General features: G+C 37.6%; 1 protein-coding gene across 9 annotated transcripts in view; it reads left to right on the forward strand.

The window, feature by feature from the left end:
* Nucleotides 1-24733, forward strand: part of nfia (nuclear factor I/A) — a 738669-nt gene that overhangs the window by 219242 nt on the left and 494694 nt on the right. Inside the window, exon 1 of one of the 9 annotated variants that reach the window (XM_048539766.2) lies at nucleotides 24146-24474. The exons of the other annotated variants lie outside the window; for them this stretch is intronic. Coding sequence (XP_048395723.1) covers nucleotides 24466-24474 — 9 coding nt within the window. The 5' untranslated portion in view covers nucleotides 24146-24465. Of the gene's footprint in view, nucleotides 1-24145; nucleotides 24475-24733 lie in introns of those variants that run through there. 9 annotated transcript variants of the gene reach the window in all.

Below are 24733 nucleotides of genomic sequence, written 5' to 3' on the forward strand. Positions count from 1 at the left end.
GCTCTAGCTCTAATCTCTCCCCAAAAGTGGAAATACCCTCCTGGTTTCTTTTACCCCCTCAAAGTATTATATATTTTAATAGGATCCTTTGCTATTCTTCTAAACACCACTGGACACAGGCCCAAATAGTTCAAATTTTCTTCATAAAAAAAAACTTCTCATGCAATTATATCTTTTTTTCAAGTCTGGAGACCAAAACTGTACACAATACTCCAGATGTGATCTCACCAAGGCTCTGAATGACTGCAGTAAAATTTCCCCACTTTTATATTTCAGTACCAATACAATATGAGCCAAAATTCCACTTGCCTTCCAAATCTTTGCTATACCAGGACGATAGCATCTAATGATTCATGTACCAGGATACCCAGATCCCCCTGTACAAACAAGTTTTGTATTATCTCGAACTCGCTGTCATTTTCCATTTAAATTTTGCTTTCCTATTCTTCTGCCAAAGTGCCATATTAAATCTATCTCTATTGTTTTGTAGAGAGATACCAAGGGGTAGAGCTGGATGATCGCAGCATGCAAAGTAGCATCAGAGGAGCTGGAAAGCTGACGTTTCAGGTCTGGACCCTTCTTCAGACCCTTCTTTTCTGAAGAAGAGTCCAGACCCGAAACAATCAGCTCTCCTGCTACTCTGCTGATGCTTGGCATGCTGTGTTCATCCAGCTCTACACCTTGGTATCTCAGATTCTCCAGCATCGACAGTTCCTGCCATCTCTCTCTCTCAAATGCTTTGTAGATTCTTTACCTTTTCTTGATAACTTATTTTCTAACTATCTTGATGTCATTGGCAAATTTAGCTATCATGGTCCCTTCATTCAAATCTTGGACACAAATTGTTCGCAGTTGAGGCCCAGCATGTATCCCTGTGGCAGTCTGCTTTGTTAGAATTTGTCAACCCGAAAAATACTCATTCAGTAACATTCTCTGCTTCTGGATGGCCAACCTGACCTTTTCCATGTTACAAGAGAGAATTTTTTTTTAGGACAAACCCCATTGGGCCATTGTGTCCACCCCAGTCATCAAGCATACATCTATTCAAATCCAATTTTCCAGTACTTGGCGCATAGTTTTATATGCTACGGCATTTCAAGTGCTCATCTAAATACTTCTTAAATATTTCTCCCATCTTCTTAAGCGCTTAGTTCCAGATGCCCACCATGCTGTGAATGGAAAAATGTTTCATCGAATCCCCTCTAAACCATCTGCTTCTTATTGTAACACTGCGCTCCCTGGTTATTGACTCCTCTTCTAATAGGAAAGGATTTTCCCTATTTACTGTATCCATGTTCCTTCTAATTTTGTATATCTCAATCAAGTCTCCCTTCAGCCTTCTCAATTATGTTACATCATACACCATGAACTCTTATTCTGTGCATCAACCTTTGATGTCATACCTGACCAAAAACATTTTTAAAATTCAATTACACCACATCTACTGAATTCACTTTTTCTAACTTGATTGTCACTTCCTCAAAGAACTCAAATTATTCAGTTAAATACTATTTCCTATTCTTAAAACTATGCTGCCTCTGCCTGATTACATTACAATTTGCAACATATCCCACAACAACCCCCTTAATAATCAAGGCTAGCAATTTCCTTAGGCCAGATGTTTTTATATTCCAAGTTAGTTTTTACAAATTCTCTAAATAATTTTTTTTTTAATTATTATTTTTTGGTTAATCTTAGCTAGTCCTGAAAATCCATCCAGTCTCTGAACTTCCACTAACCATCACAAAATTGTGTAGCATTTTATTCAAATTTGATACTATCCTCTACTTTCCATTTAATCACTGATGATGCATCCTTCTCAAAGAGTTTATCTCAATGAGAAAGAAAACCCTTTGCTGAGAGATATTAAATATCTTCTCTAATAGCTGTCACTACATTTCCACTGTTTTATTATTTAACTTCTCTTTAGTTTCCCATTTCACTTTGGTCAACTCTGCTTCCATACACCCGTCTTAGCCCCACAGTTCTTTCATTCAAGTTGAACATAAAGTTCTAGAATGTTACGATTACTATCAACTATAGCTTCCTTTACAATGAGGTTATTGATTAAAATTTCTCATTTCACATTATGAACTCTGGAATAACTTGTTCCTTGATTTACACTAAATTTTACTGTTCCAATAACTTCCACCAATTGCACTCCATGAACTCATTCTCCAGGCTATCAGTGCCAATATGATTCACCATGGGACAAAAAGTGGCATCAATGATCAGTCTAGTACCTTTTATGCACCCTTATTGTCTTATAATGTACTTTTGCAAGTATCTCATCCTTCCTATTTTGTATCTTTACCCAAAGCAAGCTAAAGTCATTTCTCACAAATGTGCCAATGCATCCTTAAGTGATAAAGCAATGCTACCACTTTTCCTAGCTTCCTAACAATCTAAAAAGTTAAATAACCTCCAATACTCAGCTAACAGCCTTGGTTGTCTTGCAACCAGAACTTTATAATGGCTAACAGGTCGTAAATATTATTTGTTTCTGTTCTAATAGCTCATCCATTTTGTTACAAATACTGTACCTATGCAAATAAAGAGATTTTAATTCTCTTGGTTCACTGACTTTAACTCTATTTGTTTACGGGATCTAAAACTGACACTGTGGTAGGAGGCAGAGGGTTGCGGTACAGGACTGTTTATATGACTGCAGGCCACTGTCCAGTGGTGTACCACAGTGATCCGGACTGGGTCCCTTATTGTGTACACTGAAGATGTGGGTGCATGACATTTTGCAATGACATAAAAATTGGACGAGTGGTTCATAGATTGGAAAAAGGTCTTAGTTTGCAGGAAGATATGGATAGGTTTGTCAGATAAATTGTTGCTACATGGTATGAAGAATCAACTTACCTAGGTCTATGGTACATTTTGGCAATTACACAAAAGCTGAGCTTTACAAGCCCTATATATCAAAACTGAAATCAATAGAACCAGACATTGTCATAATTATTTGTGAAGAAATTCTCATTCTAAGTTTTAGAAATGCATACATATATTGATCTGATCTTTCTCTTTGTACATAAACTATCAGCAGGACTGATCATTTTTAATCCCTGTGCTATGTTTTCAATATGTCAGTATTCTTCTTGAAATATTGATCAAATGAGGTTTCTTGACAAAAGGCCAAGATGGTTATTGTTATTTTGTTCAAAGAAATATTTGTTTTCAATTGTGAAGCCAAAAACTGAATTGAACTTTTTCTCAATTTTACATTTAATTTAAAATCATTTATACAAGTCAAGTGGCTTCAGTTAATCTCTTGACTTTAATCAGGAACTGAAGAGCTATTTGTTTCAGTTTCACATTGTAACTGTGAATTAAACTTAATATGGAAGTAGTAGACCTCCCCAGCTGAAACATCAGAGTCAGCACATCCCCATATTTATTGCTTTCAGGTCATTAATTAGTTCAGAGCAAGACTTCCAACCCTGTCAAAGTGGAAGTCTTGTCTCCAAGAGCTGCTTTATAATCAAATGGCCAGCAACTGCATGATTCCAGCTGCTGGACTACACCTTATCCTCAGTGAAGTCTATCACTGGAGTCTGACAGGTAAGAGGTGAAGATCTGGATATGGGAGGACCAGTAAAAAAGCCATCTGATTTCAACTTGAGCCTTCACCATGTAGCCAGTCTCTGATTCCTCCTGCTACTGTGACAATAAATAATTGGCCACATAAGTGCTTCAATTGATCCAAAGGCAGACAGGTCACCCACATCTCCCCATCCATGGTAAATTACCAGTGGTAGCAGGTAGGCTGCCAACATGATGCTACCACCATGCCACCCAGTTTAATGCCCTTCTCAGATGGGGACCATAAATTCCACCCCATGTGTCAATAATTTGTATCTTATTATCCTTAAGAAACTAAGTTAGCAGCGATAAAGATTTATTGTCTGCGAAGGTTGGAAAAATATTCTGGAGCTGTCCTTGTTTTCCTAACTAAATGTTTTTATTTATTTCTGGTGCATCCAAATTATGATTGGTGGGGAGGAGAAAGGTTGGCTGTGGTTGGACCATGAAGCCTTAAAATATGCACTTCAATTATAAATGCAAATGCAGAAATTCACAATAAAAACACTAAAATTAGGAAAGAATACATTGCTTCAAAATGAAAACAATTTTAAGTCATCCTCCCCTATTCCAGTTATTCTCGATGTTTAACCTGGCTTTTATGGAATATTACTCTGAGTCTTAATTCCCTGTTTGTACAGCCGTAGGAGATTTAAAGCAATGTATTAAAACTCTTAGGTCTATGGATACTTCCTATGTTTTCCTGTTCATATTATTTTCCCAATATACACCTTTATCTACATTTATAATAGAAATTATCAATGTAAACACCTCACCCTGAGAGCTCAATTTAGTTACTGGAGTCTTAGAATTTTCTCACTATACATTATGAAAATGTAACTTGACATTGTCTTTTCTTGTAATTCAAAATTTGTAATTTCCAAAATAAGAATTTAACCAAAATAAAATAATCAAAACCTGCATATTTCAGAAAATATTATTAGTCAAATTGAATTGTTATTTGTGTGCTTTAATTCCTCACAGAAGTTTCCACTTGAAGGCCTTAGTCTGTCTAAAAACCTAGGACTCATCGATTGATATTGTTGTCCATGACTTGACTCTGTGAGGTAAATTTGGATTGTCAGTCTAAGCACATGTAGTATATATAATTTCCCCAGACTACTATTCAGTAAGCCATACTGAAGAATACTTTTTATTTGTTTCAAAATGTCCTACATAAAAACAAAGAGATTGAAGGTGTACGTAAGACGGGGGTGAGAACAATAGGAATCTATGGTTGCAAACCTGTTGTAACCTTTCTTTTGCATACATTACTGTATTTCCTATTTTACAACCATGATGACAAACTAGAAGCACTTAATTGTCTATGTAATGCTTTGGGATCTCTTGAAGTTGTGTAAGGCATGATACAAATGGAGGATCCCCTTAATCTTTCTAAAAACATTGAGCAGGGTAATAGAGGGATAGCTTTCTTTTCATTATGTTATTTCAATTTAATGAAATCTGCAGTTAAATTTTTCAAATTATCTTAGCTGAATTATTTTTTGTTGATAGCTAGCAAAATGTCAATGCTAATAGTGCTTTTGAGGTGGTGTTTCCAACGTTTGAAAACCATAAGTGAAAGGAATAGAGAGAGAACATCTTTCGTCAAAAGTATGGCTGGGAGACAGGATTCTTCTTCATTCATTCAGATTTGATTTCTTAAAAGTTAGTTGAATTTTGAAAGTCTACGAGGAAAGTAGATAGGAAAGGAGGATAGGAATGGGAAGAGGGAGCGTTGAGAAAAACTGGCTGATGTTGAGAACTCCATTAGGATTTTGGCAGCGAGAGAATCAGTAGGACTGATGTGAGGCTGAGGGAAGCCATAGTGAATGACAGAAAACAAAATGGCAGTGGAGAATATAGGGCATGAGTGAGCCATTTAGAAGAAGGAAGTAGAGATATTGACGGAGGTGGAGTGGCAATGGAAAGTGAGATTGTGAGGACATAGTGAGAATAAAGGTCAATAATGTGAAGAGGGAATGGGTATAGTGCTTTCCCCATTCCATGTCAGTGAATCCTTCCATTTCACACCACATTTATCATCTTCCAACTCAAACAAAATAAAAGACAGAGAAATAAAACGAAAAGCTAAAACAAGGAAAGCAAGTAGCAAAATAAAAATAGATACAGCGCCAGAAATGGGAGAGAAAAAAGACACAAAGACAACCTTCAGGCAGAAGAAGTTATATTGTCTGATTTAATGGGTGAAGCCACAGGATGTCAACATATAATAAATTAAAATCCCAAATTACTGTTTGTTACATGTTATATTTTCTCATTATAAATTTCTATGATAACATTTATTATTGGACTGCACGTGTAATTACACATTACATGGCATCACCATAGTGGCTCTGTTGCAAATCCTGCTTCGCAAAATGTACTGGCCATGCACTCCATTCAATTCTATTTCTCTCTTTCCACATTGTTGAAAGTCTGGATTTTCAAATATATAGATGGTGTTAAAATATACAAAAATGGAAGTGCAATGTATGTCTATTAAATTACATGCAGATGTGTTCATATCCTTCAAAAGTGAAGATAAGAGGTGTACAACTACTATCTTTGATATTAGTCTTTTATATAAATCAACCAGTGAATAATGCCATAAATAAATTCTACATACTGGCAGACATGAGAGACTATGTATGGCTTGTGTATCTTTACCAACGGTAGAAAAACAAGTAGAGAATGGAATACAGTCAGTGACACTAAGTGTGACAGCTAAGATTCACAATGCAAAGATCAAAATAATATAATATTAACACCTACAGTGGAAATGAGAATGAAGAAATGATATGGGTTCTATTGCAAGATATTGTGAATAGTCTTCAAATCATCATGAAGTAGTAATAAATGATAATGCAAATGATAACGAGAATGAATATATGGAAAAAACTGTAACCAATGAGATTGAAAGTTGAGTTGGATCTAATACCAACATAAGTCATAAATCACATATGGGATGGATGAAGAGGACATGATGTGGATTAAGATGCGGTCATCAGGTTTTTGGATTAGCTCAAATTTGTGGAAGATGGGAGGCAGGCCAGGAAAATAAGTACTGGTTGAGTCTATATGTCACCACTCATGGATGAGATTTTTAGCAGGTGATAAGCCAGGGCAGAGGCAAAGTCAAAAAATATTACGGAGGTGGATGTCAGTGACCTTTCTCAAGTTTAGATTTTGGGGTTCAGGGTCAAATATGACACCAAGGTTTCCAATAGCCTGAGGCTATGGCCTGGGAAGGAAATGGAATTGGTAGCAAAGGAACAGAATTTTATCGGAGATAATGGGAACTGCAGATGCTGGAGAATTCCAAGATAATAAAGTGTGGAGCTGGATGAACACAGCAGGTCAAGCAGCATCTCAGGAGCACAAAAGCTGACGTTTCAGGCCTAAACCCTTCATCAGAGAGGGGGATGGAGAGAGGGTTCTGGAATAAATAGGGAGAGAGGGGGAGGCAGACAGTAAAAACATTATTAATGCACAAATGGATCATGGATATTAAGGGTGGAATAAAAAACATTATTAATGCACAAATGGATCATGGATATTAAGGGTGGAAGTAAAAACATTATTAATGCAAACCGATGTTCTCTTTCCTACAATGGTTGAGAATGCATCCTTTACTGTTGGCTTATTCCTCCTTCAGTTGGGGATATGCTGAGAAAAACATGCTTTTATTATTCATTCATGGGATAAGGGTATTGCTGGATATAGAACAGAATAGAGTCCGATCCCCACCCCTGTCTGCTTTCCGGAGAGACCACTCTCTCCGTGACTCCCTTGTTCGCTCCACACTGCCCTCCAACCCCACCACACCCGGCACTTTCCCCTGCACCTGCAGGAAATGCTACACTTGCCCCCACACCTCCTCCCTCACCCCCATCCCAGGCCCCAAGATGACTTTCCACATCAAGCAGATGTTCACCTGCACATCTGCCAATGTGGCATACTGCATCCACTGTACACAGTGTGGCTTCCTCTACATGGGGGAAACCAAGCGGAGGCTTGAGGACCGCTTTGCAGAACACCTTCGCTCGGTTCGCAATAAACAACTGCACCTCCCAGTTGCGAACCATTTTAACTCCCCCTCCCATTCTGTAGATGACATGTCCATCATGGGCCTCCTGCAGTGCCACAATGATGCCACCCGAAGGTTGCAGGAACAGCATATCATATTCCGCTTGGAAACCCTGCAGCCCAATGGTATCAATGTGGACTTCACAAGCTTCAAAATCTCCCCTCCCCCCACTGCATCGCTAAACCAGTCCAGTTCTTCCCCTCCTCCCACTGCATCCCAAAACCAGTACAGCTCGTCCCCTTCCCCCACTGCATCCCAAAACCAGCCCAGCCTGTCTCTGCCTCCCTAACCTGTTCTTCCTCTCACCCATCCCTTCCTCCCACCTCAAGCCGCACCTCCATCTCCGACCTACTAACCTCATCCCGCCTCCTTGACATGTCCGTCTTCCCTGGACTGACCTATCCCCTCCCTACCTCCTCACCTATACGCTCCTCTCTACCTACCTTCTCTTCTCTCCTTCTTCGGTCTGCCTCCCCCTCTCTCCCTATTTATTTCAGAACCCTCTCCCCATCCCCCTCTCTGATGAAGGGTCTAGGCCCGAAACGTCAGCTTTTGTGCTCCTGAGATGCTGCTTGGCCTGCTGTGTTCATCCAGCTTCACACTTTGTTTTCTTGAGCTTATTAAATTTGGATTTGAATAGCTAATAGATGTGGTAAGAGAGAAAGGAGTAAAGGTAGAACACAAAAGCAACTAGCATTAAAGTAAGAAATGAAAGATGGATCATAAATTATGGCAGAATATATAAGGAATTGAAAAGTAATATGGGAATAATAATAAAGAAGTTAGTACAAAAATGCATATACGACAGATTTTGAAACAATGGCAGAGAGGGATATCAAAACTGCATGAAAAATAACAAATTTTATAATATGGAAAAGGTTTTGTTGTATTTGAATTCAGAGTTGAATTTGGCTCAGTTAGTGAGATTCCACTGTTAAATTTTGTAAATGGCATATCAGGTTAAAGAAAAGAAAACCAACATGACATAGTAATTTCTATTATTCATAGAAAAACAAACTTGGGCATCAGCATTTTGGGGATTGTACAATAAACTGAAAGAAATAGGGAACATATTCTCATTACTTGCATCTGAAATATTTATCAAGTAGGTATATTATCCTTGTGTGAATATTTACCATCATTAAATGCTACCTTTTCATTGTACGAATATAAATTAATTATGTTCCTGGTACTAGAAATTGAAATGGTGTCCCTTAATCACTTCAAACTGCAAACAAACAAACCTTAAACAAATTGTGTTTCTGAGCATCATCCATTCCTGGGGAGCCATTTAACACATTTTGCAGAGTCCACAATGGGATTACAGTGATGACTTGAATCTCATTATTTAGCTCCAAAGGTTATGATACATCCTCAAATTAATGCTAGTTATAATGACTCATACCTTATAAGTAAATACAAGGTTTTGAATATACATATGTAACATCCCTTATTCTTCACTGTCTGAACGTATGATTGATGCAATTGCAATTTGGTTTGATAATGGGGCCAATTCAACATACTGTCTCTTCAATCGGTGGAACTTGTGATAGAGCAGCAATCCCTTTGCCAAGTAATTGTGGGAAAGCAACAAACAAAGGATGCATGACCTCAGATAACAAAGTGTGGAGCTGGATGGACACAGCAGGCCAAGCAGCATCTTAGGAGCGCAAAAGCTGATGTTTCGGGCCTAGACCCTTCATCAGAAAATGGGGAAGGGGAGAGGGTTCTGAAATAAATAGGGAGGGGGAGGCCGATTGAAAATGGATAGAGGACGAGATAGGTGGAGAGGAGACAGACAAGTTAAAGAGGCGGGGATGGATCCCCTCCCTACCTCCCCACCTACACTCACCTCTACTATCTCCTCCTCTATCCATCTTCAATCCATCTCCCCCTCTCTTCCTATTTATTTCAGAACGCTCTCCCCCTCCCCCTTTTCTGATGAAGGGTCTAGGCCCGAAACATCAGCTTTTGCGCTCCTAAGATGCTGCTTGGCCTGCTGTGTTCATCCAGCTTCACACTTTGTTATCTCGGATTCTCCAGCATCTGCTGTTCTCTTATGCATGACCTCAGGCTGTCCCGAAACACTTTATAACCAATGAAGTACTTTTGCTCAACAAAAAAAACAAAGTTGCTGGAAAAGCTCAGCAATTCTGGCAGCATCTGTGGAGGAGAAAACAGTGTTAACATGTCAGATCTGGTGGCCCTTCCTCAGAACTGACGGTGGCTGGGGAATCGTCAGTTTATATGCAGAAAATAGGGAGGTGGGTAGGTTAGGGAGTAAACGATAGGATACAGCCCAAAGAAAGAGAGAGACAGTTGGACAGACAAAGGAGTTGCTAACGATCAGGCTGGGAGGGTGAGTAGTTGTTAATGGGGACTGTTCGTGACTAACAACAGGGGGTGTGTAGTGGCAGGCTACGTGGTAACTTAGAAGTACATGTGCTATATGGTCACTTAAACAGAAAATTTGTTGATTATCGTAAAAATTGGAACAAATCCCCTTCAAAAAGTTTGAGAAAAGTATTTACAAGCAATTTCGAAAAATAAGTTACAATTCTAGAAATTGTCAGAGTTTATACAACACCGAAATAGGCCCATCCTATTGCAATAGGCCTCATGGTTGAGCTCGCGCCAAACCAATTTCAAAGTATTTTATTTCTGATTTTCCTTGGTTTTGTTACTAGAAAGCCACTGTTAATACAGAAAATCTTAAATAACCAAAAATTGTTTAGCTCTTTATGACAAACTTGCAAACATTTATACAGTAACACCACTGCCAGTCATTTGATTATATTAGCCTGTATACTTAACCATGAGCATTAGGGCTTGACTTGAATGACCCAATTACTCTGCTACTAGACAACTTTTTTCATCAATGATTTTTTTTTAGTCCAAGTTCTGTTTGATTGCTAGAATGCTCTGCTTCATTTGGCCTAACAAAAAATCAATCTGCTTGCAATGGATATTTTTTGCAAAATCAACAACTTTACTATAAACAGCTGATGATAAATAAGTGAAACAAAACGTCAGATTTTTTTCGAATTTATCATAAAGCCTGTGATATATATCCTTTTTGTTGTTTGCATTGATCCCAAACTATACGTCCCATGAGTCTATCTGTTTTCCAGATGGCGGTTCACTGTTGGAGGTTGTTCACAGTAGTGTAAATAGAGCGCCCCCTACTGCTAATTTACAATACACAAAGACCTTACGTTGCTCATTCTCCATCTTAACACATGAAGAAGATGGGATTGTGGCAAATGTCAATCAAAAGTTTCAAATTGTTCAACAGTAGAAAATGAAGTGGTAATTAGTGTAACCCATTGTCGTCTTCCTAATTCACTAGCTCGGGCGGATAAAACATTTTTCTGATGTACTGACGTAATAAAAAGTCAGAATTCCAACACTTAAATAAAAAGTTGGATTTTGAGAGATAACACAAAGTATAATTGCTGGATCCAAATGTTATCTCGAAATTGCTGCAAACAGCCTTGTAACGGCATTGTTTGTGTAACTCGCACCAACCTAATTGAGGGGATCGTTTAATGCAATATATCCAAACATTTTGTTTAGAATTTGTATCATTGCACGACTTGCTTGACACCGTGGAGCCTTCCAACTTGTTCTCAGTGAGAATATAAATAATGGCGTTGCTTCTCTTTTTCAACAACGGGTGGAACGTTAAATCTTCATCCATTCTATTGCCGAGGACAAGTTTTTTTGAAACGAGGAAGAGAATAGTGTATGGGGGGAGACTTAGCAAAACTCAGATCCAAGCCGAAGTATAAGTATTTTTGCTGTTTGAACTGGGCAGTTACAAACCACGTCTTTACTTCTTACAAATATTTAGTTGGAACTATAGTCAATTTAGTCATTGCATTGCCTCAATATGATTAGATATCGATATAGTAAACTACACGAATGAACTGTAATAATCTAAATCTAATTTGCGATAGATTTATTACAGTTTGTGCCGATTTGATTTCCTCTGCTTAAATTCAAAATTCCTAGTTAGAAGCAGTGCTGCATACTTATTAAACTCATGTTCGACTAAGTCCTATGCTTATTTATATAGGTTGGAACGTATGCTCCCTGTTGATTTATGTAAACGTTGTTGTGATCGGATATTTATTTACCGTTTTAATTACCTGGAATTAGTGTTATTGTAGTGTCACTGGGTTGTGCCAACTTCATTGTGTTATCAAAGCACTTTTTAATTAAAATAATAAACGAGAATCATGCTAAACCTAGACCCTTACTGAACGCTGAAAGTTCCTCATTTCATTCGGATGTTGCAAAATTTGTGAATTGCGTTCATTAAGGGGAAGTCGAGGTTACATTTCTGGTGGCTGTTCTCATCTTTCCCTGCGCCTATGATCCGCCGCTGACTGTGATACGTCTCACTGGTAATAATTGGATGGTTTCGCTGGAGTTATCTTTTTGTTCTGTTCAGATGCGTCGCTTAAATGAGGAATCCATTAGTTTTAGTGGCATCTGGGTCAGTTTGTGTCGGCGGGTGCCTTACCAAGGTATTGATTTTTTTGTTCGTGCTAGATAGCACTGGGAGAATTCTGAGATCCATCAAAAGTAGCCCGATATTCCCTCATTGCAAGAGCAGTTTTGTCGTGGACACCTGTATCATTGATATTGAGGATATGGAGGGGTGGGGTTATTGTTAGGGTTGAAGACAGATCTTCTCAATATCGATGTAATTTTAAAAAATGTCGAAAAGTGGAGTCGTGGAAAATGTTCGGAATGGAAGTCATCTGACATCCTTTTTTTTGTCGGCTGGCTGTTATTCGGCCTAATCCCACTTTCCAGCTACTGATTCATAACCCTGTGGGTTACAACACTTCAAACTGCAAATCCATTTGCTGTCTAAATGTGGTGAGGGTTTCTGGCTCCACCACTTTCAGCCTGTGAATTCTCAGATTCACGTCACTCTCTCAATGAATGCGATCTTCTTGAAGCAAGAAGACAGCGTGGGGTTGTTGTTGGCGGGTGTGGGGGGCGGTGTGCTGGGGAAGTTGCCAAGAAAGTGCCATCTCAGATTCTGTAGTGTGTCTGGTAACTTACAGTTCACCGAAAAACAAGTAAGAAATTGCAGTGTTTCTGTGCAATGAGACCGCTTTGGGTCTGTCTGTTCCGATGTGTCAGCACGCCGTTTTTCTAGTCATTGTGTTGTTATCTGTGAGAACAGAGGTGAAAGTTTATCAGAAACACAGCTTGCATTTATGTAGCACCTTTCACGGCCCTCGTGACGGTTTTACAGCCAATGAAGTCCTTTTCTGAAATGAGGTCCTTGTTATTATTTCAAAAATAGATCGTACCTCATCCTCGAAAGTACGCTGTGAAAACGTTCTCTCCATCAAAAGAATTGCGTTATTGGCTACAGTCCACTGAGTGGAAGGAAAATACCAACCTTGACATACATATAAGCCCCAAATATAAACATAAATCACAAACATGTCCACAAATACTTATGCGACTGCAGCAAACAGGTGTTGAATAGTTAAGAATGGCGTACCCCTCAGTTATACTGAAAATTGTGAGTGGATGGGCTGGCAACAAAGGAGTCCTGCCCATTCGCTCATTTCAATGTCAGGAGGATGCGGACAGGAACTTATAATTTTTCATAACTTTAAAGCAAGCAATGAAAACAAGTTTGTAAAACATTTTAAAACAACGGCTTTGGCATTAGACTTGCATTATGCTGTGACTAATGCGCAGTATAAAGACTTCTTGGAAAGGCTCCCACAAAACTTGAACTTCATGCAATAGTCAGTCCTAGTGCGGAATGGTAAGGGATTGGGATGCTTACCTTGTATAGTTTCATCTTTGCCCCACAGCAACGGAACTCGTTTGAGCAAATACATAAACGTATACTCACATTGTCACACAGATGTACCTACCCTGGTACTGGTCTCGCATTGGCCAAGGTGTGCGAGAGATGGCAAGTGGAACTTAACTCAGCACACCGTTCAGGATCTGAGTCCTGTGTATTAACTGAGCGGCCAAAGACCGTCTCAAAACTTTCAAGCCCCACATGGCTTATTTCAATTGGAGATAGTTCTTATGACTAAAGGGATTAATTGGTATTAGGAGAATGTGGGAACAAGGTACTGAGTTGGATGATCAGCCATGATCATATTGAATGGCGGACAGATTCGAAGGGCCGAAGGGCAGACTCCTGCTCCTGTTTTGTTTGTTTCAATGAGATAGTGACATTTTGGCTTTGCTCCCGAATAGTAAAAAGGTACCGGGGGCAGTTACAGTTCTCCTTGTGCATTCAGCGCTTATGTCAGTAGTGAACTGAAGCCGGCAATGACAATGGAACTGCAGCCTTAGAGTTTGAAAGATAGCCGCAATGTCACTCGCCAACTTCACATCTCTCCCACACTGACCTCTCCTGATTGGCATCTGCTTATTCATTATAACCTGCAAATCTTCACTCTACAAATGCGTACTTTAATGCCATTTATCCGTTCGAGTGGCTCTCGTCCAAACGCGATTTTTTTTACTTTCATTTATTAACAATCACTGTCACATATTCCCCCCAAAAAATGCACTTCCACTTGAATGCGGCCGCGTGCACAGGCACTACCTTCAAGTTGACATTTCCAGGCTTTCTCTCTCATACATTTACACACTCGGCAAGCATTTATTCGAACACAAAAGCAAACATATGTTCGATCCTGTTACAATCGTATTATTGCATTCACAATCCATTGTCTTTTGCAATGAGCAAACTTCCTTTTACACACACACACACATTGATGCGGACGTTAACGTATGCCCAAACCGAAGTACTCTTGCGCCGTCCACCAGGTTCCCTTCATCACACACGCCTCTCCCGTCATGCGCATCAATGAAGGAAATCAAATTAAGACCAGCCGCAAGATCTCGCATCTTTCATGTTACCTGTACTGTGAGTTTACCTCTGCCTTTTAGTGGCGCTCTGGTTCTCGTGTTAGCGAAAGTCTTCGAACAACTTTACTGGTCCCATTTCCTGCCTCTACCTGAAGTTAAATCAGCAAACTTTTCTGCACATTTGTATTTTTACTGACGGGGTAACTTTCGAGATCGGAAATGAAACAAGTGAAACGAAAGAAAACACACGTCACTTTTGTTATTAACCACGGCAGATAATCGCCGATGGACCATCTGCAAAACTCAAGATATTTAAGTGTCAAACTTTATAAACACTGAAACATTAATCGACAATGTAGTACGAACTGCGATATTCAAATAAAAATAAATCGAAACACTCATTCTATGCAGCAAATAAAAAGAGGCGAGGGTTCCTAAAAAGAAATTGGGCCGTTTATTTTCACGAGATATAAATGCTTTTTTAATCTAAATTCATTAGTTAAAAGCTTGGCAATGTGTCACCTATTGTGTCCATTGGTTAATATCTGGAAAGTGTCTCTGCAATTTCAAGTATTTTGGGTTATGCGGTTAATTTAATTTTACTTAGGATCATTTATAACGTAGCCTGTTTATATTATCTGTGTAAAATATATCATATGTATCCGTTAATTCGGACAATTTGCCGCATCAAGCTATATCTATCCACTGTACCAGCTAATTCATCTTACTTCCAATTTCTATGTTTCCGAGTGAAAATAATTTAACAAGTCTGCCTTCTCTAGCCATCGAAGTAGGAAATTACTTTTAGACGTTTTATTTTTGTTTTTAATTTCTGGCTATGTTGTTACTGTGAGCTGATCTTTTATTTGTTGTCATTTATCTTTAAATCGGCAGTAGAAACAATGTTATGCAAGCTGAATTCGATTATCCAATACAATTTCGCATGTGGAGAAATTTGTCAAAGGGAGAGTTATTCCACTGGAAAGGTTGAGGAGCACTTGTTGCAAGTTTGCACTACTCATTGTGCTGATCTTATTATGTAAATTCGAATGGCAAGTTTGCTTTTTCAAGTTTTGTGGACACAGTGTGCATCGCTTTTTAACTTGAGAATTAACGTGGGCAGTTCTGCTACTGGCAAAAGTGTGAGGAGCTACATTTAAATGTTACACAGAAGTTTAATGAAATCAGATCATTAATAGTAACTTAAATAGCACAAATTGTGTATTACTCAAGTGGGTCCAAGTAAAGCTTCCCGTTCTGAAAATCAAATGTTTTACAAATGCACGTGTGGTATTATTCATAAAAGCAAATATTTAAATAACATGAAAAGACGACTTTAATTATATCGACCTAATTGTGTCAATAAAAATAGGAGACAATCCCAAATTATGACAAATTATCCCCCAAAAAATTAAAATTTGTATTTGTCTTTTACATAGAACATAGAACATAGAACATTACAGCACAGTACAGGCCCTTCGGCCCTCGATGTTGTGCCGATGTTGTGCATACCAATCTGAAGCCCATCTAACCTACACTATTCCATGTACGTCCATATGCTTGTCCAATGATGACTTAAATGTACTTAAAGTTGGCGAATCTACAACCGTTGCAGGCAAAGCGTTCCATTCCCTTACTACTCTGAGTAAAGAAACTACCTCTGACATCTGTCCTATGTCTTTCACCCCTCAATTTAAAGCTATGCCCCCTCGTGCTCGCCGTCACCATCCTAGGAAAAAGGCTCTCTCTATCCACCCTATCTAACCCTCTGATAATTTTATATATCTCAATTAAGCCACCTCTCAACCTTCTTCTCTCTAATTCCTGAACGTTAACTTTCGTGAAACTGGTTTGGGTCTACAACAGTTTGATTCATGTGGCCAAATATATGTAAGAAAGTAATATGCATTATTTTATTAAGCTTTTTTTTAAAAAAGCTGAATCTTCAAATTAGCATACAACTCGCTTATTTAAATATTGCCAACTTTTCTAGTATAATATTCAGCTGTTACAATTTTGGTTACAATGTTCGATATGATAAAGTTTGCTATATTTTAATATTTTCTCAAATGCAAGTGTAGCAAAGCATTATTTGCAGTTACGACGACGTGTTTCATTTGGTGCAGCCTTATTTCTCCCAAAACAAGTGACTACTGTATTTCATTTAATGTATGACTCAATATTGTGGCAAAGTTATAAATACATTTCCTCACAGGTTCTTACAATATTATATTTAATACTATGTATTAACATTCGAACGAAATTGTTAAGTAATTAACAAAGAATAGTTTGCAGCACGATAGTTTCTTATCTATTCTCAATGCAAGTTGTATATAAGCTGTACAGTCTGAAAAGGAACTAAGTTGAATCTAAGTTGAAAATTGGTGTTTCGAGATTTTTAGCAACTTTTGTTGTCTGTTCATTATATTGCGCCTTCGCCTATTGTCTTCCTTCGATTTCTTCTTTATTTGCAGTACTTTTGTTCTACGTCTACGCAAACATTTATTTCTACCTACCGGTAGAAAATAGCCAATGAATCGTGCAAACGTACTGTTTGATTCAGCTATCTGACGTTGTGGAGGAAGCTGAAGTAATCGGAATTATTTTAATGAAAAGCCTTAGCCAGATTTGATCATTACGAGAACACATTTGCTACAGTGTTGACGAATGTTATACTTCGGTGTGCAAAATCTTATTTAGATTTCCCGACATTTGTTCAAAAATAATCAATATAATTTGCCTCCTGTCTATGTATAGAAAAAATATTACAGAACTCAACAAAGTTCCTGCCAATGTTAGTTTGTCGTGTTCTGTGATTTATTACATGAAATGCACTGCGTGATGTACCGTATACATTCTAATTTATTTGCTATATCGCAAGAGCTGTTGACTTCACCTGTCAGCTGTATCGAATTCAATTTCGTTCAGGCATTAAAAAACTACACAAAACCTTTATTTTGCCGCAATGAAAGAGTTGCTTTACACCTAATTACAGTTCAGCCAGGTAGAGGTATAGGGTATCTCCCAAAGTTAGTAATGTAGTTCGGAGTAAGGAGGGAATAACGGCAACAAAATGATCAGCTTTACGTTAGTCGCGAGGTAATATGCAATTTGACAATTTTTCGCCTCCACATGGATGATAGCAGTATTCAAATAAAGAAAATGGAAACAAGAATGAAGAAGACAATTGAGAATGTAACTCAGCAGCATGAAGTCTCTCGCGAAATTTAATTCTAAGCATTGGTTAAGTGCATTCGATTTGATTTGTTTTATGGGTTCTCTATGTTCTAAACAAATAGAGAAAAATAAATAAAAGGAACTCCGCCAAAATAGATCATGAATAATTTTTTAATAATAACGTTAGTAATGAAAAACAAATAACGCCAATATTGCTGTGGACTAGAATATTGCCTAGGAAAGTCTCGTATCCCTCTCAATCGATGGATTAAAAAGTGTAAACCAACGGAATTAATTTTAAATTCTAGTATTGTTGCAAAAACACAATGAGGGAAATAAATATCAGAAACGTCACAATTATTGATTTACTGGTTAACCGGGCTGTCTATTATTAATAATAGTCTTTTTTAAGTAAATACTTAAATCTATTGTGAGATTGTGTATTTTACTTAAGGGGGATTATTTCTCGACTTTTTTTTGTAAAGCGAACAGTTTGAGCGTGGTTACTTTTTAAATTAAAGTACAAATGTATCAAAGTCATGCATACAAGTGTATACATTGAACTCGAACTTTTCCCAAAAGCCCGAAGTTGAGCATTGTATTAAAAGAATGATCTTCCAGTTGCTAAAAGTTATGATATAAACTAATTACTTCCATATTTTTGTTTCTGAAATAAGGGGAAAAAATATTAGAATTTGGTGTCTCCATATTTCAGAAATGGGGATGTTTTGCAATTAAAAACTTAAAGCGTTTGCATCTTCAATCTTTTGATGTTGTACATTTTAAACTACTTTCTCAATTCTTTATCTCTCAGTTTCTCATAAATAACCTTACTTCAATGGATTCATGCCGCAGATAGTTTTCCTCATTTACTCATCCTTGTTTTAGAACAGAATGCAAATCCTTATAATTCTGTTTGGGTGGTACTTTTCTGATTAAAATTGTGTTCGTTCAGCATGTTATTTGGCCTTTCAGCTTAAAGTTGGTACTGTATCACGTACTATTTATGAATGCATTTCCGAATTGCAATTTTAATTATTACTCAGCATGTTTATTGTCTGTTGTCATGTAATGTTTTCCTCGAATGGTTCCACAAAACAAAGTATACCAAGTTTGGTCATATTTTGAATTGAGGTATTAATTTTCATCGCTTGACGGTCCACTTCGAAATTGTTATTATTAAATATACATTTGTTTCGAAAGGTTTGAGTGAAGACTTTAAAAATCGGACAGAGCTAAAATGCGGTAAAAGTGAATTTAAAAAGTTTCATACGGAACACTAAGTTATGAATGGCAACGTGCATTTTAAATGTGATCGTTTACTTTTGTACCTATTAGTGAAAAGAAATGGACGTATGCTTGATCAAGCGTAACAATGCAAGTTTCAGGTACTATGTCAAACATACATGAATACGCTGACCATCTATTTACCATGGATTGTCACTGACGAGCAGTGAATATAATTCATTAGTACCCAAATGAAAAAGAAATGGCAGGTGCACATTACAGATTTAATATAAAAGTTTTTTTTGAATTCAGATAAATGCGCAACAATGTACTCTGTACAGAAGGAATCGAGGTCTAGTTATAATGTCTTTAAACTTTCACGCCGGTAAGCAATAAACCAAATTAACCTATCTTTTTTGTTTTCATTGAAATTATGTTTCATGTTGTTTATATTTCATCAGCAAAATGGGGTGCACAATTTAATGTACTCTTTGGATTGTTATACATTGTAGGTAATAAATAGCGGTAATTCACTTATATTCCCAATCAGGCATCTGTGTTGAAACTGTTGAATATTTTGCCTCAAATAAATTCTGATTTTTTTTTTCCCTTTCAAGTGCAATTTACATCAGATTGCGCGTTTGACTCCCTGACAAAAATATTGACACCGGAATCAGTAGTTAACTTCACGTCTGTTAAATTACCCTGATGAAGACAAAGATAGTTTGGGGAACTGTACGTTTAGAATTGTCAACAACACAATGTATTTTGAAATTAGTTATGAAATGAGTGAGATCCATATTATTTAATGCGTAATTTGAAAATAACATCATTGCATGATATACAGTTAACAAAAACACGTTTTCCATTATTTGAGATAACTATCCTGTACAAACATAAAACTTAAATAATGCATTCGTGTGTCTGCAATAGGTCGGATAGATTTGATCCCCATTCAGTCCAGCATTTCAACATCAAGTTGACTTGTCTATCTTACTGAGTAGCGAAGAAATCCAAGATATTTGGCTTCATCACATGTCTGATATCGTACTCCTTTGCGGCATTATACTTGGTCAGAAATGGTTAACTTCTTGTTTACACAAAATAATTTCAAAAGTTGCCTGCAACTTGAAAGAACTAAATTGTTTAAATGTCAATTTCTAATTGCGCACACTGAAACTGAAGATATTAAAGTCACTCTTAGAAGAAATTGGTTAAATCTTTCAGGGTAAAATTGTAACATTTTTAGAAATCTGTCATCGTAAATCATGTATTTTAAGAATAAGTAACAATACAGGTGCCTGTATGTAGTAAACAGATGTATGCGCTGTAAACTGGGCTCGAATCTAATTCAATCGAAATACTCATTTGAAGTCTAACCTTTGTTTAATTTTACGCAAACTCACGGCATCAAATGATTCAGACAATTAGCACAACCGAGGGGTGGGTCAAAACTTTTCTAGATTGCGAAATTGATTTGTTCAAAGGAATTTAAAAATGAAATAGGTCTTCGAGACGTGTTAGTCTGCCCAAATAAAGCTGCGCAAAATCTTTCCATTTTATAAATGCTGCAGAGCAAAAAGAGGGGAAAAAATCACCAGTAAATCTGAGGGAGTTGCACTGAATCTGCAATACTTGATGCTAGGTTACCTGTGAAGTATCGAAGTTTAAAATCCTCATTCGCCGTCTTAAATATACGATCCAGAATCGTTGCATGACCATGAATTGGACCAATAGTCTTTACACAGAACGTAACTTTAAGACTTTTAAAAGCTGCGACTTGAACTCAAAAGACAAAGTTTTTTTTTCAACTTTCCCTCCAATTTTTGTGGCACAAATGTGTGTTCAAAACAGACCTCATTGATGTTATATGGTTGAACTATCTAAGGCCGAATTATTATTTCCAAACCAGAGTGAAAATGTTGTTTGCCGATTAAACATTTAAATTGACGATTCAGTTCCTTCCCTTAATGTATTTACATATATATTTCCTTTATTTGAGTTAGTAAATCGCCACTTGATTGTACACGTTTTCATTTCACTATTACAATGATTTATTTCAAAATCCGAATTAGAATTAATGGGAATTTGTGACTGTTTATTAAGCTCTCGACTCCATTTTAGCAAGAAATCCCTCGACTGCGCTCCATCCGGGTGCCGAAAAGAGTGTAAAGGGAGCAAGAAGACAGTAATGAATTTTGTTTTAATTGTCTCCTTTCCGACCACTGCTTCAGAAAAGCAATAGTTCTACTTTTTAAGGCCAATATTTCAGGAAAAAGGCAAAACATGGCACAGCAAAAGGAGAAAAATAAGCAACGCGGCGGAATGCACCATTGTAATTGGGGGAGGGTAATTCAACTCTCGCAACATTTTCCAAAATCAGTAAAATCACTTTTTACTTGTTGCTATTAGAGCCCTCTAGTTGTGGCATTGACCAGTGGGAACATCAGATCTGAGATCTTAACATTATAATTTAGAAAAACAGAAATGCAAAAACTTTGTCTTTCTCACTCCCTGTTCTGGAATGTCTTCAGATCAATATCTCCAGCGCCAAATCGACATGGACATTTCCGCGAGTGTCATGGATTCATATAATTACGGGGGAAATTGTTGATTCCGTGCGTTAGAGTGATTCAATGCTGTGTTTGTTTATATATATATATATATATATAATGCCGGACAGATTTTTACATTGTGATCTGTTTTACTAAACGTCAGCTCGCTTTGTACGTGCTGTCGCAGCGTCTAGTTTTGTTGAGACTTTATTTTCCACTTTAACACTGCCTTGTTTGCAAAGAGTCGAATAGCTTTCTTATTTACTGCAATCTCCTTAGTGTCAGAGATTATTTAAACGAAACGTATCTGATTACTACTGATATGGAATTGCAGAAATAAGGAACTGTGAAATCCCGAGAGCCTTGTTTTCATAATTCAGCACAACGATGGTGGTGGATGTATATTCCGAAGTTCTTCGGGGATACTTGCGGGTTGTTGCTCTTGTTGATCCAGTCTTCAGTATATCTGCAGTGAGAACCTTTTTAAACATGCGAGGCAACAGAGCAAATACATTCCCGAGTGCCGCAAGTGTGGACTAATTTGTAACCGGCAAGAGGGGAAACTAGCAGAATAACTTTCATTTTTACACGTTTATCAAAGCAACTTTGAAGCGTAAATAAAATCTGTGGAAAAATCAATAACATTTACGAGCGATTACTTAAGAAGTGGAGCGATGAAAGCCAAGTGTGTCAAGTATCAGACTGCATTAGTCTGTTTTTTGTTGTGCCATACGTCCATATGGCGTGCACAAAAACTATATGTGCCTTCCTTCATGTAATCAATACATAAACTGAGTCTGATTACAGTTTGGAATATAATTGGTGCAATTAGGTTGTAGAGGATGTTATATACTATACAGTGTGCAGCTGAGTGCGATAAATTAAACTTAATTCCAGTGCGTATTATCATCTTTGCAAATATATTCAATTTATTGAACTCGACGTAAATTACAAAAAGCTGTCTTATCCAATGTTAAAATGTTTTACACGTTCCTGAGCGTCCTTTATGGGTTATATAGTTCCATTGTATATATTGTCCTAGTATCCCTTGCGTCGTACTCAAAAATACGTTCAATCGCAAGGGGTCTTCGGTTCCCATGCGCCTCATACCAAAGCGCAAGCATTTTATTGGTCGGACAACGTAGCATATGATCTGTGCAGATATGTCCAGGTGGATAGTTGTATTTACAAGAAACGGCCGATCAAAAATTTTCGGAGTATTCCTGAGCACCTTTTAAGTACTGTATATAATCAGCTAGTCATTTGCTGCCAATCCACGATGGTGTGCAACCAAAGCAGAATCTCACATTTGTGACACATAAAAACCTGCCCTGCCATAAGGTTGTTTAGAAGTTTCACCGAAAGAGAAATGACAACTTATAGTACACGTTAGGACAAGACCTTATTAATCCAGCTGTACAGCTATATTATTAAAATCAATGTTTCGTTTCTGCTTCATTTACGGGACATGGTCGTAGCCGACTAGGCCAACATATATAGTTATGATATATAATACCCTGCACATGATGGGATATTAGTATTTGATTCATCTAACATAAATAGCATTTTAAAATTTAATTTACCTTTTTAGTGATAATCTCAGCAGACATTTACAAAATGAGTTGCATGTGTAAAAGCATCATTATTAATATGCACAGGAATAAGCTAAGGCCTGTGTTCGGATGAAGAGTCGCCGGATTCAAAACGCTAACTCTGCTTTCTCCCACAGATGCTGCCAGCAATTTGTTTTTGTTTCAGATCCCCAGCACCCGCAGTTCTTTGTTTTATATTCACATAAGGCCTGTTTAGCACGAATATATGTTGGCTAGTTAATATAAATATCATAATAAAAGACAAAGTTCTTTGAAAACACGATCTTTATTGAATAATTTATTAGATCACTCAGTGTTACGAAAGTTAAAGTGTTGTTTTATAATTAGTTTTCAAAGGCAATGGTGTTCACACATAAAACGGGCAAGGTTAAAAAAATTGTTTATTTCAAATTAAAACAAAACTCCCTTTCTCTGAGGATCGATGTTAAACAAACCACATTTTTCTTTATTTTCCGTAGCAACTATTGCCATTTGATTACAGCAGTCTGGAGATAATTTTCTTCATGAAAACCACTTTACAAATCGTACAATGTTCATTATGCGCCACTAAAATTTCACGGCCTAGAAAGCAGCTGCATGTTTTAAATGCAGTGATAGCCATGAGTTTTTTTAAAAGAAACAGTTATGCAAATATATACTGCACTGATGGAATATGTCTCTTAAAAACTAAACAAAATAGGTAAAAAGGCGAGGTCAACCTTGTTAGGAGATGATAGGATTGAGAAATACACATATTTGCCCTTTAACAAAGAAAGCAATCGTCTTTCACATTTGCTTACCTAAGCTTGCTACAGAGAGAGAAAAAAAATCACAGCCGACTACAAACGCCTTCTGCATATACATTTAACATGAGAGAAGCTTCAGCCGGTGCAGCCTGCATGTATCAGTGCGACGACAGAACCGGAGCCCGGGAGTGCAATCCCAGGCCAGACACTCGCGCCACTCACGTCTCCCGGGATTCTGAAAGCCGATTGGACGGACGTGCGGTCGCCTCTGTGCGTGGTTTCTATGCAAATACCGATGCGGAAATAAACAGTGAGTGCTGCAAATCGATACAACTTCTTAGGGCGCTCCACCAAAAGTGCTCTTTCGCCATTAACACTGAGCCAGGGAGCTGGAGTGATCTTGGAACGCTTTCAAAGGGGCTTCTTCTTTGGAAACAAAAAAAAAACTCAGACATCTTTCGCCGACTTTTTTTTGCAGCGGCTTTTGCATGGTTTCGCTTCCGGTTTGCAACGGTTCCTAGTTTACATATTAAAACCAAAAAAAGCAACAAAAAAGGCGACAACAAATGAAGCTAAACGTCTGAACAATTTAAAGTTTCTCACGTACTCTTTACATGGCAATGGTACGTGATACATAATGACGTTTTTAAAATTATGATTTTAAGAGATAAACTTGTATGCAAAATAAGATTTAGCAGGGATATTTGAAGTGTATTTAATATTGCTGCAGACTGATTATTTGATAGTAGGATTTTTAAAAAAAATTCACGCCTGTTCCAGTTTGTGTCCATATGGAATATGTCAATTATTGCGCCAAGAATGAGCTGCTGCTGTGAGCTTGGAAAGCGCTGAGCTTGGCAAATTTCCTCCGTTGCTTGCCTC

The sequence above is a fragment of the Stegostoma tigrinum genome, chromosome 8, assembly GCF_030684315.1.
Source record: "Stegostoma tigrinum isolate sSteTig4 chromosome 8, sSteTig4.hap1, whole genome shotgun sequence".
In the NCBI taxonomy this organism is placed as follows: Eukaryota; Metazoa; Chordata; class Chondrichthyes; order Orectolobiformes; family Stegostomatidae; genus Stegostoma; species Stegostoma tigrinum.